The sequence below is a fragment of the Lepisma saccharinum genome, chromosome 30 (assembly GCF_977018435.1).
Source record: "Lepisma saccharinum chromosome 30, izLepSacc3.1, whole genome shotgun sequence".
NCBI lineage: Eukaryota > Metazoa > Arthropoda > Insecta > Zygentoma > Lepismatidae > Lepisma > Lepisma saccharinum.
This window is the reverse complement of record NC_139258.1, coordinates 37,229,446-37,244,822: the sequence shown is the minus strand read 5'-3', so window position 1 is coordinate 37,244,822 and position 15,377 is coordinate 37,229,446. Positions and strand designations below refer to the sequence as shown.

The window sequence follows — 15,377 nt, the reverse complement described above, 5'->3', positions numbered from 1 at the left end:
TTTGCATTCGTTCGAACCATTTGTCAAAGCAGTTTTTCCAATCTTCTTGAGACACCTCCATAATATGGTTTTTGAACGCATCAACGGCGTCTTCCGCCGACGAAAATCGTTGTCCACGGAATTTATTCTTGTACATTCGGGAACAAGAAGAAGTCATTGGGTGCCAAATCAGGACTGTACGGCGGATGACCCACCAATTCGATTTTTTGACTGTTTATAAAGTCGGTTGTTAGACGAGATGTGTGACAGCTGGAATTGTCTTGATGAAGAATGATACGACGGCGTTTGTTTGTTTTCCGTATTTGACCGAACACCTCTGGCAAATAAATTGTTGTGTACCATTCAGAGTTGACCGTTCTACGTTCCTCTAAAGGCACAGTTGCCACATGACCAGTTTTCCCGAAAAAACAGGCGACCATTTGTTTCGATGTACTTCTAGCGTGAACAACTTTTGTTGGATTGGGTTCATCTTGAAACACCCATACAATCGTAATATTTTATATATGCTGGTGGAACTAATGCCTATGGTTGCCTCAATCTCACAGTATGTCACATGACGATATTGCAGTATTAGGTTTTGCACAGCATCAATGTTTTCTTGAACAACAACTGATTTTGGACGACCTTCAGGAATCTCGTCGGTGAGAGAATGGTGGCCACGATTAGATTCGTTATACCAGCGTTTCACATGGCAAAGGATGGGGCTTCATCGCCAAATGTGGAAGTAAGTTGATCGATGCACTCTTGTCTTGATAATCCACGTCGAAAATCGTAAAAAATCATCGCACGAAAATGTTCACGAGTTAATTCCATTTTATTGTTGTCGCGCAATCTCCAAGGCAACATAAACAACACAAATGAAGCTATTGACAAAACATTTGAAGTACGTTATGGTCAATAATGCCAGACGATTCCGTGCAAACGTCAAAGCGCACCTAACTTCAATCAGTGTTGCCAAGGCTCAAAATATAAATAGTGGCCCTCGTACAAAGCGAAGACCTGAAGATCGAACAGCATGGAGGTTGCAAGGAATGACCTGTCCCTGGGCAGAAAACAATGAATGAATGAATGAATACAACTTATCATCATTAATAAGAAATAATACCCAAATATTGCATGAGTGTCACACACATAGTTTACAATTCACTAAAACTCACAAAAAAACATAATAATTTTTCATTAATGCTATTTTGTTTATAGAAGTGTAGTTGTTCATTTAATAATTACCCAAATTACCATCATTACCAACCAATTGTACTGGCATGAGTGTCTCGAATAACACGCATTCAAAGACGTGCCTGATAGGCCTACTTAGTGCATTTTGCGTCCTATTTACATTGCATTTATGATTCTATGAACAAAAGTAATTCAGAAATATTGGGAACACCCTAGGAAACAATGTAATTTATTTAATTTTTAAAGAAAATTTGCAAAGTTCAAAAATCGAAAAAAGATGGGTGGTTGGCCCGACAGACCTCTCCCCCCCCCCTTGGGTAAGCAAGGGCTAATGGTGAGGTGACTAACATACTCAATGGTACACTCCTATTTTTAGCACTGTCATAGTCAGGCATGTGCTCGCCTGGACCGGCCCCTCCCGAAATGTTGCCAAATTGCACTGCTCTACAATGAAATATTTTACATAAATGCATAAATTTTATGGTGCTGAATTAAAAATTGACATTAACCTTTGTTGATTAGCTCTTGTTTTTATGTAATACCAGGAACTGTAACTGAAATATGTATCATATGTCCTACATGTACAAACCTTAATTTATACAAAACCCAATATCATCAAACTACATTAATCCAAAATCACTTATAAGTTGATAGACTAACAAGCTAATCATATTTGTGAAACTTGGTCCCTTACATTAAAAGATGAACATAAATTAAGAGTATTTGAAAATGAAATCCTTAGAAAAATATTTCTACTTAAAAGGGTTTGAGGACACAGGTGAGTGGAGAAGGTTACATAATTTACAACTGCATAATATGTATTCATGTCCATATACAGGGTGGCCCATGGGATATAGCACATTATCATTTGGCAACCGTGCTAAGACATGGGCACCCTCGAACATCTACTTCATGTAATCTTACTAACAATGGTATGCCATTCATTACAGGATGGAACGTTTGTCAGTCCAGATCTGCATTGAGGCAGTGGAGGAGTTTGCACGTGTGAGGAGCATCGCAGCTGTCCAATGCACTATGCACTGTGGAAGAGACCGCCACTTCCCTGTTCCAGACAGAAGGACAATTTCCTGGAGGAAATTTCATCAATCTGGTTCGGTAATCAATGTGAAGCCTGCAGGGCCTGAAAGGACTTCTCGAATGCCAGAGAATATCGAATGTGCACGTGTAGCTCTGCAACAAAGCCCAAAGCGAACAGTTCATCGTCATTCCAGAACATTGCAATTTCTCCCACACATACCTCCAAAGGATTGTTAAACAGGATTCAAAGTTTCATCCTTACAAAGTGCAAATGGCTCAACAATTACGGCCGGTAGATAAAGTGAGCAGGTGGAGATTCTGCACAACTGTTTTGGACAGAATTAACCATGATGATGCAATACTGCCCCATCTTGTGATGTCTGATGAGGCAAATTTTTATCTTAATGGTTTTGTGAATAAACAAAACTTCCGCTATTACTCTGACTCTAACCCACAACTGATTCATGTATGGTCCCAGGGTAGCCCAAAGGTCAATGTCTGGTGTGCAATTGGACTCTTCAGTGGAATCATTGGACCATATTTGTTTTTAAGTAAACGGGCGTGCAGTGAGTGTTAATGCTGTTCAATATGTGGACATGATTAACAATTTCTTCATTCCCCAACTACAGGGACAAGGTCTTCGAGACACGACATGGTTTCAGCAAGATGGTGCTATGCCCCATACGGCCTGTATTTCCATGACTGAACTGAGGTGCCACTTTCCACATCGATTAATCTCACGATTTGGTATATTGAATAGCCTGTGAGATCACCCGATCTCTTCGCCCCTGATTTTTTATTTGGGGTTACCTAAAGAACAAAGTGTTTTCACGCCAACTCCATAATATTGATGAGTTGAAAGCTGCAATCCAGGAAGAGATTGCGGTCATCCCTCCCGAAATGATTCAGAATGTCATGAGAAGCTTTCACAAAAACATCTTCAGCAATGCATCGTTGCAGATGGAGGTCTTTTGGGTGATGTTATTTTAAAAAAATAGTGTTTGTCAAATAAGTTTCAAAGTGTGATTATAAGTAATGGCAATATGTGTACAACTGATATGTATGTCTGCTGTTGATGTAAATATATACTACACATATTTATAAAAGTTTTATATTGTACTATATCCCGTGGGCCACCCTGGATTATTAGAATAATTAAATCAAGAAGACTTAGGTGGGCAGGCCACTTTATGCACAGTAAGGCTAATCGAGACTGGACCTACAGTTTAAAATGGAATTCGAACCACCATGTGCCTCCATCGGGCATTGGGTTTAAGAAGGCTAGGGAGTTAGTTATATGACTAATCATATTTTTCGTGCATACTAAATCATACCACTCGCTTCCTTGAATGGCATAATATGTGCTACCCAACTCTAAGGCTATGACTAGATGTTTTTTATGGCAAATAATCAATGGAGTTTTGCCACCACTGTAGAGTTAGGCAACAGTCTAATGCTATGCAGGGAAGTGAGTATTTAAGAATGTAAGCATCCCATTTGTTTTGCAAGTGACTGTACATTTTTTTATTTGTTTTTTTATTTTAGTACATTTTAAAATTGTAACATGGTTTTCCCTGCCATGTTTAAATGAGTTTAACAATTTTCCAACACACATTTTGTGGAATATTGAGCACTACTTCAAACGTTCTTGTGTTCTAGTCTTCTATAAGCTGTATTAAAACGTTAGATCTGTCAGACCAAGCACAGATCACTGCACTACCTATCAAGCCATGCAATGGATATTTACAAACCACATTTGGCCTCACAATAAATTATGTATATATCAGAAAACAAACCTCTCTATTGTTTAGTTTTCAGTACGTTGGCCCAACGTAAAACCACGCATTGGCCCAAAGTTGGAACCAGAACCAAAATTACCGTTGGCCAACATTATGTTCTTGCGTTGGGAAAACCGTTGGCCAACCACTTTCGGTTACTTGGGAAAAATATTCTTATACGTTTGTCTTCTAGTCTTCTATAAGCTGTATTAAAACGTTTGATATGTCAGACCAACCACAGGTCACTGCACTACCTGTCAAGTCATGCAATGGATATTTACAAACCCTCCATCGGTCGCACCTGATAAAGCAACAAGACTGGCGCCAGGATTAATCATCCAGGGATGCTGAGGGGGTGTGGAATAAAATTTAGGGGTGTGATGTAAAAAAAAAACACAAACCATGCATGCATGTTTTAGCCATTAAATCAAATACGAATTAGCTTTCAGTAGGTATATATAATAGTATGCCAATGGATTAGAATAACACTAGCGACTTGCTTCATTTTTGCACAACAACAACATGTTTAGAAATTTGAAAAGAACAGCTTGTTCAAAGGAGGCCAATTACATACATGGGCAACCAAGGAATTTTTCCATGGAGAGACAAGCAAGGTATTTTTTCATTCATTAACCTTCAATGAAAATATAGCACTATTTTCAGTTAAAAGCTATTTTTTAAAAATGTATAATCATTAAAAATGTAAATGATAAGGAAAATGAGGTGGGATACGAGGAAAGAATCTAGGAAAGGAAAGACGGAGAAGGAAAGCGGAGAATAGAGAAGAATGGAAGCTGATTGTGAAGGAGGCCAAGAACCTCCATGGGCTGTAGTGCCAAGTAGTATTGTACAACAAATCTTCAGACTAGGGACCTCCAAAAGTATACTCCACATGGATATCCAAATGGGGAAATATTTTACCTCTTGAATATTTTACCTTGGTAAAATCTATGATCTCATGTTGCTGTTCATTAACACTGATTTCTTTCAGAACAGAGTTGTCAAATCCACACCTCATCTGCTACTAGTCAGTGGATCCTCTTTGAACTAGGTAAGGAGAGCATTAACTTTACCCACATACATAAAGATATTTTTACCAGCAAAAACAACATACGATATAGCCATACAAATAAAAATGATGTACACAAATTAAAAATGTGATGCAAAAAATTTTGAACAGGCAGACAGAAGAATTAATAAAATAATATTGGCAGATTCAAAAGTATTTGCAAATTTTCCCTATTTAAATCTACCCCAACTTTAAAAAAAAAACCACTTAACAACATGCTGTGTATGTGGTATGGTTGGGTATCTTTAGACCACCAATTGCATAGATGTGTAAAATGAAAGTATACTTCATATATAAAAGATTCTGTCTAATATTTTTATATGGGGAGCATTTAGTCTGTGTAAAATGTCTGCTTCTATGTAGGAGGGTGTGTTGAAAGTTCATGGCGGGACCCATAAGGAATGCACTGGGAATGATGAAATTTTACAATTACTCAACGTACTCCTCTCGAAGCTCAATGCACTTCCTGGTACACGCCATAACTTTTGCAGATCACTTAAAAAATAAGTTTGAAATTTGCTTCTCACACCAACATTCTGCTTCAGTGTTCCTGATTTGAAGCAAAATAGTGTTCAGGAGTATTTTGAGTTGGGGTAAGAGAAGGTAGTCTGACGGGGTAAGGGGCATAAGGAGGATAATCAAGACACTGAATGCCCAAGTCACATTTTTTTTTTCCTACAGCGTTGCTGCTTCATAATTTCCTTCAGTCGGATGAGTTATGATGTGTAGTACTCTGAATTGACTTTCTGGCTATTGGGTAAGTAATCTATAAGTAACATTTATCCAGAAAAATGAAGCAAATATTCCCTGCAGACTTTTTGTGCTTTGAACTTCTTGGGGCAAGGTGAACCAGAGTGCCACCATTACACCAACTGGTGCTTTACCTCCTGATCATTATTATTAGAGCCCGGAAGTTTGGCAAAATGCCTCTTTTTATCTACTGCATATATTGATAAAATTTTTCCGGATATATGTTTCTTATGTTGTTTCGAATGTTTTAGAAGCCTTTTCATTTTGCCTATTTGGGACCCCACTGCCTATTTTTAATTATAATGCCTTTTTGCCTTTTTCAATGAAATTTGAACATTTTTTTAAAAAAATGTGTATATAAATTATTTTTCTCCCAAAAAACGTTGTTGGCATTTATTTTTCTTCCGTTTATTATGTGAATAATTTTCACCTTATTTAAGTAATATTGAACTCACGCATGTTCCAACATTACTGAAGGAGAAAAGTGTGAGAAAAAAGTATTTCATGCTGAGTCAGGATATTGCCTTTCGGTTAATATTTCTTGTGCATGATTGACTGCTGAAGTGGACAGGTTGATTTCGAACACAATGAAAATATTTCTGAAATCTCCCTCTCGAACCCGAAAATTTCAGGAAGTTGCGATTGAGCTTAGTTTACCTCAGCAACCAGTCTTGACGAGATAGGGAACCTGGATATCAGCAGCTATATATTATGCTAACAACCTTCAAAAAATCAGTGAGGTGATCGATGACTTGAAACAATTGAAAACAATTTGTGATATTCTAAAAGTTGAAAATGCTGTTACCAAAATGAGTCCAGCTACATTAGCTTGTTATATGTATGCTCCAATAACTTTTGTCGAAGTAGAAAGATCATTTTCTATTATGAAAAATATTCTCTCTGACAGACGACTATCAATGAATGTTGAGAACTTAAAAAGCACCTTGTAGTTATGTGCAATCAAGACGGAGAAAATTGAAATGCTCTTCCCAATTTAGATTTTAACATTTTGCCAGAAATTGTAGATAAAAGTAAGCGACTTCTAAATGTGCCTTCTTTCGGTTTATTTTGCCTTTTTTCATTTTTAGTGCCTATTTACCACATTATAAATGCCTTTTTGCCTGCCTATTTTAACGAAAATAAATGCCTGAACTTCCGGGCTCTAATTATTATATAACCAGGTTTTGTCCATGGTAACGAATCTTGACAGGAATTATTCAATGTGTTTAAAATGGGATATGATTTTCCTGGATGCCTCTATCCTTTCATGCCCTTGGTTGGTGGACAGATTTTGGCACCAATTTTCCTCAAAGTTGGCTCATGCCCAAATCATAATGAATTATAACACCATTGCATTTGCATGAAATGCTAAGAGTCTCTGAAATATGGTTTGCTGATATGTGGCGGACTGTAAAAATCAGGTTATGAATTTGATCAATGATTTGTGGAACAGTCACTGTTTTTGGTCTTCCTGTAGAGCGGATATCATTTACTGAGAATTCACCACATTTAAAGTGTGCCTTCCGTTTGTTCACAGATACGTAAGGAACAGCAGGGTCATACAGGGTGTTGCCCATTTCCCCATGGATATCCTTCAGAGACTTGCCCTGAAGTCTTCATAACAGCCCTGGTTTCTGTGTTCGCAAGTCTTGCTTGCTGGGCAGACAAGCTCATTTCATACGACTTAAAAAAATGAAAGGCTTCAATTAATACTCTGGCTTTTGGTACTTGAAGATACAAGGATATGAACTTTCAAGATATAATATGACCTTCCTTCAAATCCTTTGGGAGCATGGTCGAGCCACGAACTTTACAGCACCCCGATCATATATACAACTAAAAGAAGAAGTACTACTACTACTACTACTACTACTACTACTACTACACTACTACTACTACTACCAACTAAAGGTTAAAAGATTAACATGGAAGCCCATCTCTATTCTCGGTGGCTTAATCCCATTTTTTAAAAAAAATTATCCAGCCATCTTCCAAGTTTCCATCATCCCTATTGAGTTTATTCCTATTATCTGCGCATATATAGGCTGCCTCATACACATTCCTATTCAATTTATTGTTAATTTTCCTGATGACTTCTCTTTTGGCGATCTTATGCCCATTAACTAATACATGTTCAGATAATCCTGTCTTGGGTATACCCTCGTTTACATCTTTATTGTGCACACCCCACCTAATTTGCATACTCCTCCCGGTCTGTCTCACGTATTCCTTTCCGCATTCACATACTATCCTGTACACTCCCTTTTGCTCTTCAGGGTTATCGCGCCTATCTCCCCTCCCCTTCTTATAAGACGTGAAGTGTTTTTCAATGTTCCGAGATGTTCTCACCGCACATTTTATCCCGTATACCCTCACGGATTTTTCAATTTTCTCGGAAACACCCTTAAAATACGGAATCCTGACAAAATACGTGTTCTTTTCATATTTTACTACCTCTGTTTTATCTTCATTTTCCTCTTTACCATTTTGTGATAGTTCTTGTCGAAACGTAGTTCGACAAATCTCATGCTCACACACGTAAATTACTGATTTTTAATCTTTTAACCTTTAGTTGATATTCGATTGTGAGCAATTAGCATATTACCAGTATGTACTACTACTACTACTACTACTACTACTACTACTATATACTACTAGTATTACTACTACTACTACTCATAACCTATGGATTACATCACTTGAGGTCCAAGGCATACCTACTGACTGCTGGCCTCACTCACACATGCCTCATCAGAAGTGGACGATCATCCAACCAGATATAGGGTGACGTGTGTTCAGCACGATGAAACTCCATTCTTTGTTGTAGGTTTTCATGATCAGGTTACGCTACTCTTTCATAACTCCCCAATTTCGTGATGATTGTGGGTGTCCACCAGTCACACACACTGTCCAAAATCTCAGGAGAGAAGTTCTTACCCAGGAGACTTGAATTAGCACTAGCTTAAGCTGAAAGCTAGCACATAGTCACAGTGCAGGACTGCTTATATATACTAGAATTCATAATCTTCCCACTTCATACAGACTTAGGACTGTCAGATACTCTTTGCAGTTTTGGTAATTTGTGTTTTATACTCAAAATAATTGCTCTATTCTTGGTGTTTACCAGTAAACATCTACATTCACCACATATTGAAATCAAATACAAGGAATTACATCATCTAGTATGAGGATATTAGGATTTGATAACTAAAATAACTAATACATGCATTCATAAATGCAATTAAATCAGCTGTTCATAATTGTGGTGAAGGTAGCTTACATAATGAGAAAATAAATAACTGCAAGTAGCATCTGGCGTGGTTAAGAATTATGATTTCATAAATTAAGACACTACACTTTTTTTTAGAATGCAAAAACCAAAAAACACACAGGAACACTGATGTGAGAGAAATGTTTTCCATGAATCAAGCAAAATGTTTTTTAATTCAAAAATGTAAAAAAAACAAAATACAATCATGTTTTAAATTACGAACTTCCACTTTGGGTAAAAATAATTCATTATATAAAATTGTGTCATTTGAATTTTAAAAAAAATATCTGTTTTCAATATTAGTTGACTTTATTATGTTAAATGTTCATTTCTAAAACACAATTATTTTTTTACATATCATTTTATAAATATAAAAAAAATAAGCTGAAAGGAGTGAAAGCAAATTACATATATAATGACACAAAATCTTAAAATCATTTGAAATTTGAGAATCTTTTCTTATCTAATGTCCCCTAAAAAATACAAAATATATTTTCATTCAAAAAAGTTTCTCTTTTGAACTTAAAAGTGGATCTCCTGAAATTAAAATCCTGTGGGAATTAAATCTATAACATGTTCTAATATAACTTGAAATTTGTTTAAATAAATTTAATTACTTAATTAAAAGAATTAACGCTATTAAATTATCTAACACCTTGTAACTTACCTCTCCTGTCCATATTATGAGATAAAACGAAAATCCTACTTGTAGAGGTGATGAGTTGCCTATTAAGGTGTAAAAATTAGTTATTTAAAAATATATTAGAAATTTATGGTAACCAGAATATTTCCCATAAAACTCTGACATATTCTGTGTTGATGGGTTGACCTGGAACGCTCTTCAGGGATTGATCTGCAAAAGAGAAAATATTGTAGCAAGCAGAATAAGCTGATAAATGGTAACATGGCTGCCTGAGATGAAAGGACAGCACAGGATTTTGCGACACTGCTAACCCCCAGATTAACTTCCAGTGTTCATCTAGAGATCGGCTATTATGCCCCTTCCCACCAATCCCTGAGAGTAGACCCTGCTCTCAAGGTGAGCACTGGTTGTATCGAGAGGTTAAGCAGCTTGCAGGTAACCCTTTCCAGCAGACATATCACCATCTTTGGGAAAATAAAGAAAGAAAAGTAGAATAAAAAACTCACCAAAATTCCCGACAACATCTAGGAGATCCTCTACGAAGCAAATCTGTAAAGAGAAAGAAAACTTGTAATAAACAGAAAAAATGGTAATATGTCTGACTGAGAGGAAAGGATAGCACAGGATCTTGCAACACTGTCAACCCCTAGATTACCTTTTAGTGTCCATCTAGAGATCGGCTACTATGCCCCTTCCCACCAGTCCCTGGGAGTAGACCCCACTCTCAGGGTGAAATTGGTTGTATCAAAAGGTTAAGCAGCTCGCAGGCAACTGCACAGTACCATCTTTGTGAAAATAAAATATTATATGAAATAGATTGAAAATACTCACCAAAATTCCTCCTGAAAGGAACTGCATGGTATATCTCAGAAGTAAACCTGCAAAACAGAAAGGACTTGTTTGCAAACACAAAGATATTTGTACATATCATTAAACATTTGATATTATAACCTATTTTAGGCAAGAATATTATTTTGTAAATTTGTATTATTCCATGTAGATTATCACCTTAATTTGTAAAGAGCTCATAGGTTGATAGTAAACTTATTCTCTTTGTTCATCTATGACGTAAATTAAAGTAAATCAACATAAAAAATGTAGACTACATATCTTCTTCACATAATGAATAACATATTTAAACTAATTATAGTGTAAGTAAAATTACTTATCTTCATCTTCTTATCCATTATTTCAACAGTTGTTTTCATCTGGAAAGTCCTGCAGATCCTAACCCTCCAACCGAATAACCTCATTTAGGCTCATCCATTCTGTATGTAAAGAAAAGAAAGAAAATGCTTCTGGAGCTTCTAATGTAGAAACATACGAGGGTGGATCATTAAGTATTGCACAACAAATTTCTTCCCGCAATGTTATTGTGGCTGGGACGTTGAAATTTTACAGATGTATGGTTTGAAGTTCGCGCTAGAGACGGCATTTGTTCGATCAGGTATAACTCTTGCAGCAGAAGCGCGAAGTACTTAACAAAGATGGCACACATGTTATTGTCGTCAACGTGTGAAAAGCAAAGAGCTGTAGTTCGTTTTTTTGTAGGCGAAAGGACAAAACCCTAGTGAAATTCTCAGGGAAATGTTGGGCGTGTATGGGGAAGACTGTTTGGACCGTAGCAACATCTTCAGGTGGTGCACATTCTTTCAAGGAGGCCATGTGAACCTTGTTGACTCGTCACGTTCCGGGCGACCAGTAACAGCTGCAACGGAACGGAATGTTACAGCCATTGAGCAGGCAATTCTCAACGACCGGCAGATCCATCTCAGAACCTTGTCAGGGCGGTTCAACATTTCAGACTTCCATCTGTTTGGACCAATGAAGAAATTCCTAGGTGGCCAACGCTTCAATCTCGATGAAGAAGTGCAATCGGTTGTGCGCAGATGGCTGTATTCCCAATTAACGGAGTTCTATGAACAGGGTATATTGAAACTAGTGCCACGATGGAAAAAATGTGTTGAAAGACTTGGCTCTTATGTTGAAATGTAGCTAAAAGATGTGGTTTCAATGTGTATAATTTATGTTGTCTTACCTATTAAACATCTTTTTTTAAAAAAATTGTTGTGCGATACTTAATGATCAACCCTCGTATTTCATTCAAAAAAGAATGCAAGCAGTTAATGTGAACATGTGTTCTATTGCACTTTTTTTTCCAGTTATCTCTCTGTGTGTGGCATAATTTTAGCCTTGATTACAAGATGATGACATTACCACTACACCATCCGTGAAGCCCCTTCATTTTTGTTTTTATATTGTTTTTGTTTTGTTGGTATTTTAAGTTCATTGCATTTTGGAGTCATAACTCTAAATTTGTATCTGTGGTTTGAAAATGTCGCTCTGAAGTTTAAACTTCATGAAAATACCTAGAATTACCTAATGTTTCAGAAATGTATCGTGAGTGGACAAAACAGATATACTACTGACCAGCCAGTGTAATAGATAGTATTAGCAAATATGTAGCAACATTTAGTGCCTAAGGCATTTTGAGAAATGCTGCCCATGCGTTTGTTTGTCAATAAGTGTTGCTTATATAGATAATATAGTAATTTTATTAAATGTGCTAAAGCACAATCAATTGTTTTTTTTACCCTTGATGTAAACTGAAATGTGTAACTCTTACATTTCGTTTATAAATTTCCATGTAGAAGAAAATTGTGATGTTAAGGGTATACATGTATGCATGTTCATGAATTATAATAATTTAGTGTTACTTTGTCAGCTTTAAAATAGATCAACTTGATGTGCTACTGCATAAGGAAAAAAAAAAACAATCTAAACAAGTAAAGATAAAACAATCTAAAAATTGGAGCTATATATAATAAGGGTAATAATTTCTAAAAATAGGTGTAGTTTGTTCCCTAGTAAATCTAGTAAATAACCTAATTGCATCAGCGAAAGGCTGCAAAATACCACAAACCCCAACCCTGTTAGGACCTCTTCAAATTTGAATATACAGTAGACTCGCGATTATCCGAGCTAATTGGGACCGAGACTACCTCGGATACGGAAAAATTCGGATAATCTTGAGATAATGTGCTAATAGGTCGTAAATGATGAAACAACACTTAAAACTGTATAGTAATTATTTATTACTAGTGCAACATAAATGAGAAGATTACTTTTTCAAAAAGTCTTTCAAAGTTTTTTGGACACACATTTTCCGTTTGCCACTCATACTACATTACTGGCTTAGAATAGGCCTACACAGATTTAAACACCACCGTAACAATCGGATACACCGACAATGTAACGAACACGTGCAGCGCGGACGGTGACTTGACTCCAACTTACTAGTAGAAAACAAACAGGGGGTGCGTTATGAAGCACGATGTTAACCACTCCCTCGGTTAATCCAGAGCCTCGGTTAATCGGTACTCGGTTAATCGCGAGTCTACTGTATCCTAAAACCCTATACTCAAGCAAGGTAAAAACAAAATACATAGAATTAATATAGTAAAGGAAACAATTCTAATAAATAAATCTAATATAAATTACTACAAGAAAGTATTAACTTCATTTTTGAATCCTAAATTCAATGGACTTTTCTGCCATTACAGTAATTATTATCAATCGTTATATTATATATAATATAAATATTTGATCCTTTTCACTAAAACATTTAAAATATTAATAGATAGAAACCAGGTTGGCTCACGCCGGTTTGAACTCAGATCATGTAAGAAATTAAAGGTCGAACAGACCATCAAATTTGAAATTCTACACCCAAATGATATCTTAATTCAACATCAAGGTCGCAACCCCTTCTGTTGATATGATCTGTCAAGAAAGATTATGCTGTTATGCCTAAGGTAACTTATTCTTTCAATCATTAATAATGGATCCAAACAACAAAAACCATTGAGTATTTAATAAAGAAGATGATATTTTGCTGATATTGATAAAGTATCAATTAAACTCACCTATAGAGGTAAGCGACATTCTACCAATCCGATTTAAAATTGTAAATGTCCTTCAAGGCTCTGATTCCTTAATTAATGTACATACTCAGGTGGTATGGGCATCTGACTGTCACGTGAGAGACCCAGGTTTGGTTCTTGGGGTGGGTGATTTAACGTTGGAATTTGTCTGATTTACCCCACCTTTAATAAACATGTACTTAGGGGACAAAGGTGCATGAAGTATTCAAAAGGTGCTCACCACACAATGTTTATGGCCATAGAGCATCTGATTATTTTCTTCACTGTTTTGGAGTCTTTTGCTCATTAAACCAATGGTAGCATATACACTATACATGCACACGAATACTTTCATAGAATAATTTGTAGCAAGTGGAAATATATATAATTGCACCAATATATACACACACAACACCACACTGAACAAAAATATGAGTGCTATTTTAAAATTATACAAGGGTAGCAGGGTCGTCTTTTTGTCTTTAGTTGTTTATGTGTGTGTGTCTGTTGTCCTCATATGTATTTTTTACTTCATAATTCAGATTTTGTTTTCTTATGAGGTAAGTACGAGGGGTGGTCATAAAGTTTTAATTATCACCTCGAAAAAATCAAGCTGCGAGCATGAAACTTGGTGATAGTGTTAGTCCTTCTCTACATATTCACCCTTCAATGCGACGCATTTTTCCCAACGATGGATGACTTGACAGATACCTTGGTTGTAGAAGTCTGCATTTTGGAAGTTCAGGAAACGTTCCACCTCGAAAATCACCTCGTCGTCATTCTGGAAATGCCTGCCATGCAATGGTTTCTTCATCCGAGGAAAGAGGAAGAAGTCACTGGGTGCCATGTTAGGAGAATACGGGGGGTGAGGCAAAATTTGATAGCCCAAAGAAGCAGCATGTGTGACTGTGTCCTGTGCAGAATGAGCTTTGGTGTTGTTGTGGAGCAAAAATACCCCTTTGGACAGCTTCCCGCTACGCTTAGTCTTCACAGCCTCCCATAACCTCGTCAGGAGATTCCGGTAGTATGCTCCTGTGATGGTTTGCCCCTTACGAACATAATCTGTTAGCACCACATCATGACAGTCCCAAAAAACACTCAGCATCACCTTGCCCGATGATGGTTGGGTCTTCGCCTTTTTCGGCGGTGGTAAATCCACATGTTTCCATTGCTTGCTTTGCTCCTTTGTCTCGGGGTCATAGTGATACACCCAGCACTCGTCCATGGTGATTAGGCGGCTAAAGAAGTCATCTGGATTGGCCTGACACAGCTGCGACATTTCCGCTGCTGCCTCGGTTCGGCGAGCTTTTTGAATGGGTGTGAGCAGTCGCGGTTCCCTGCGAGCGGCGACCTTTGTCATGTTCAAAATGCCATGGAAGATGTTGAAAACTGATCCATTACTGATTTTCACTTTTCCACTATCGCCTCGATTGTGATACGCCGGTCTTCGAGCACCAGGGCCTCCACTTGTCTTGAGATTCCCAGTTCTTCACAGAGAGATGGTCTGCCACTTCGTTCCTCGTCATTCAGACTTGTTTGACCACACTGGAAGCGTCTGCGCCACCTAACCACCGTGTCATATGATGGTGCATTACAGCCGTAAATTTTCACCAACTCAGCATGGATTGTTGCAGCGTTGTTCCCCTTCAAATGCAGAAAACTAATTACCGCACGATACTCCACTTTATCAATGGGTGCGCCATTTTCTTTTGGCGGCTCTAGCGGCGTG

The 15,377-nt window shown here is 37.2% G+C and overlaps 2 protein-coding genes across 2 annotated transcripts in view; one reads left to right on the top strand and one right to left on the bottom strand.

The window, feature by feature from the left end:
- Positions 1-2,167, top strand: part of LOC145981937 (uncharacterized) — a 31,599-nt gene extending 29,432 nt beyond the window's left edge. The window contains exon 3 of the mRNA XM_083115432.1: positions 2,127-2,167. Within this exon, the coding sequence (XP_082971558.1) occupies positions 2,127-2,159 (33 nt within the window). The 3' untranslated portion in view covers positions 2,160-2,167. The remainder of the gene's footprint in view (positions 1-2,126) is intronic.
- A 12,121-nt stretch (positions 2,168-14,288) lies between these two features.
- Positions 14,289-15,008, bottom strand: LOC145981936 (histone-lysine N-methyltransferase SETMAR-like). Its single transcript, XM_083115431.1, has one exon. The coding sequence runs from the start codon at positions 15,006-15,008 to the stop codon at positions 14,289-14,291; it is 720 nt and encodes a 239-aa protein (XP_082971557.1).
- Positions 15,009-15,377: the final 369 nt, after the last annotated feature.

Coding starts and splice junctions, on each gene's coding strand:
- LOC145981936 (XM_083115431.1), bottom strand. CDS start 15,008: ATGACAAAGGTCGCCGCTCGCAGGGAACCGCGACTGCTCACACCCATT.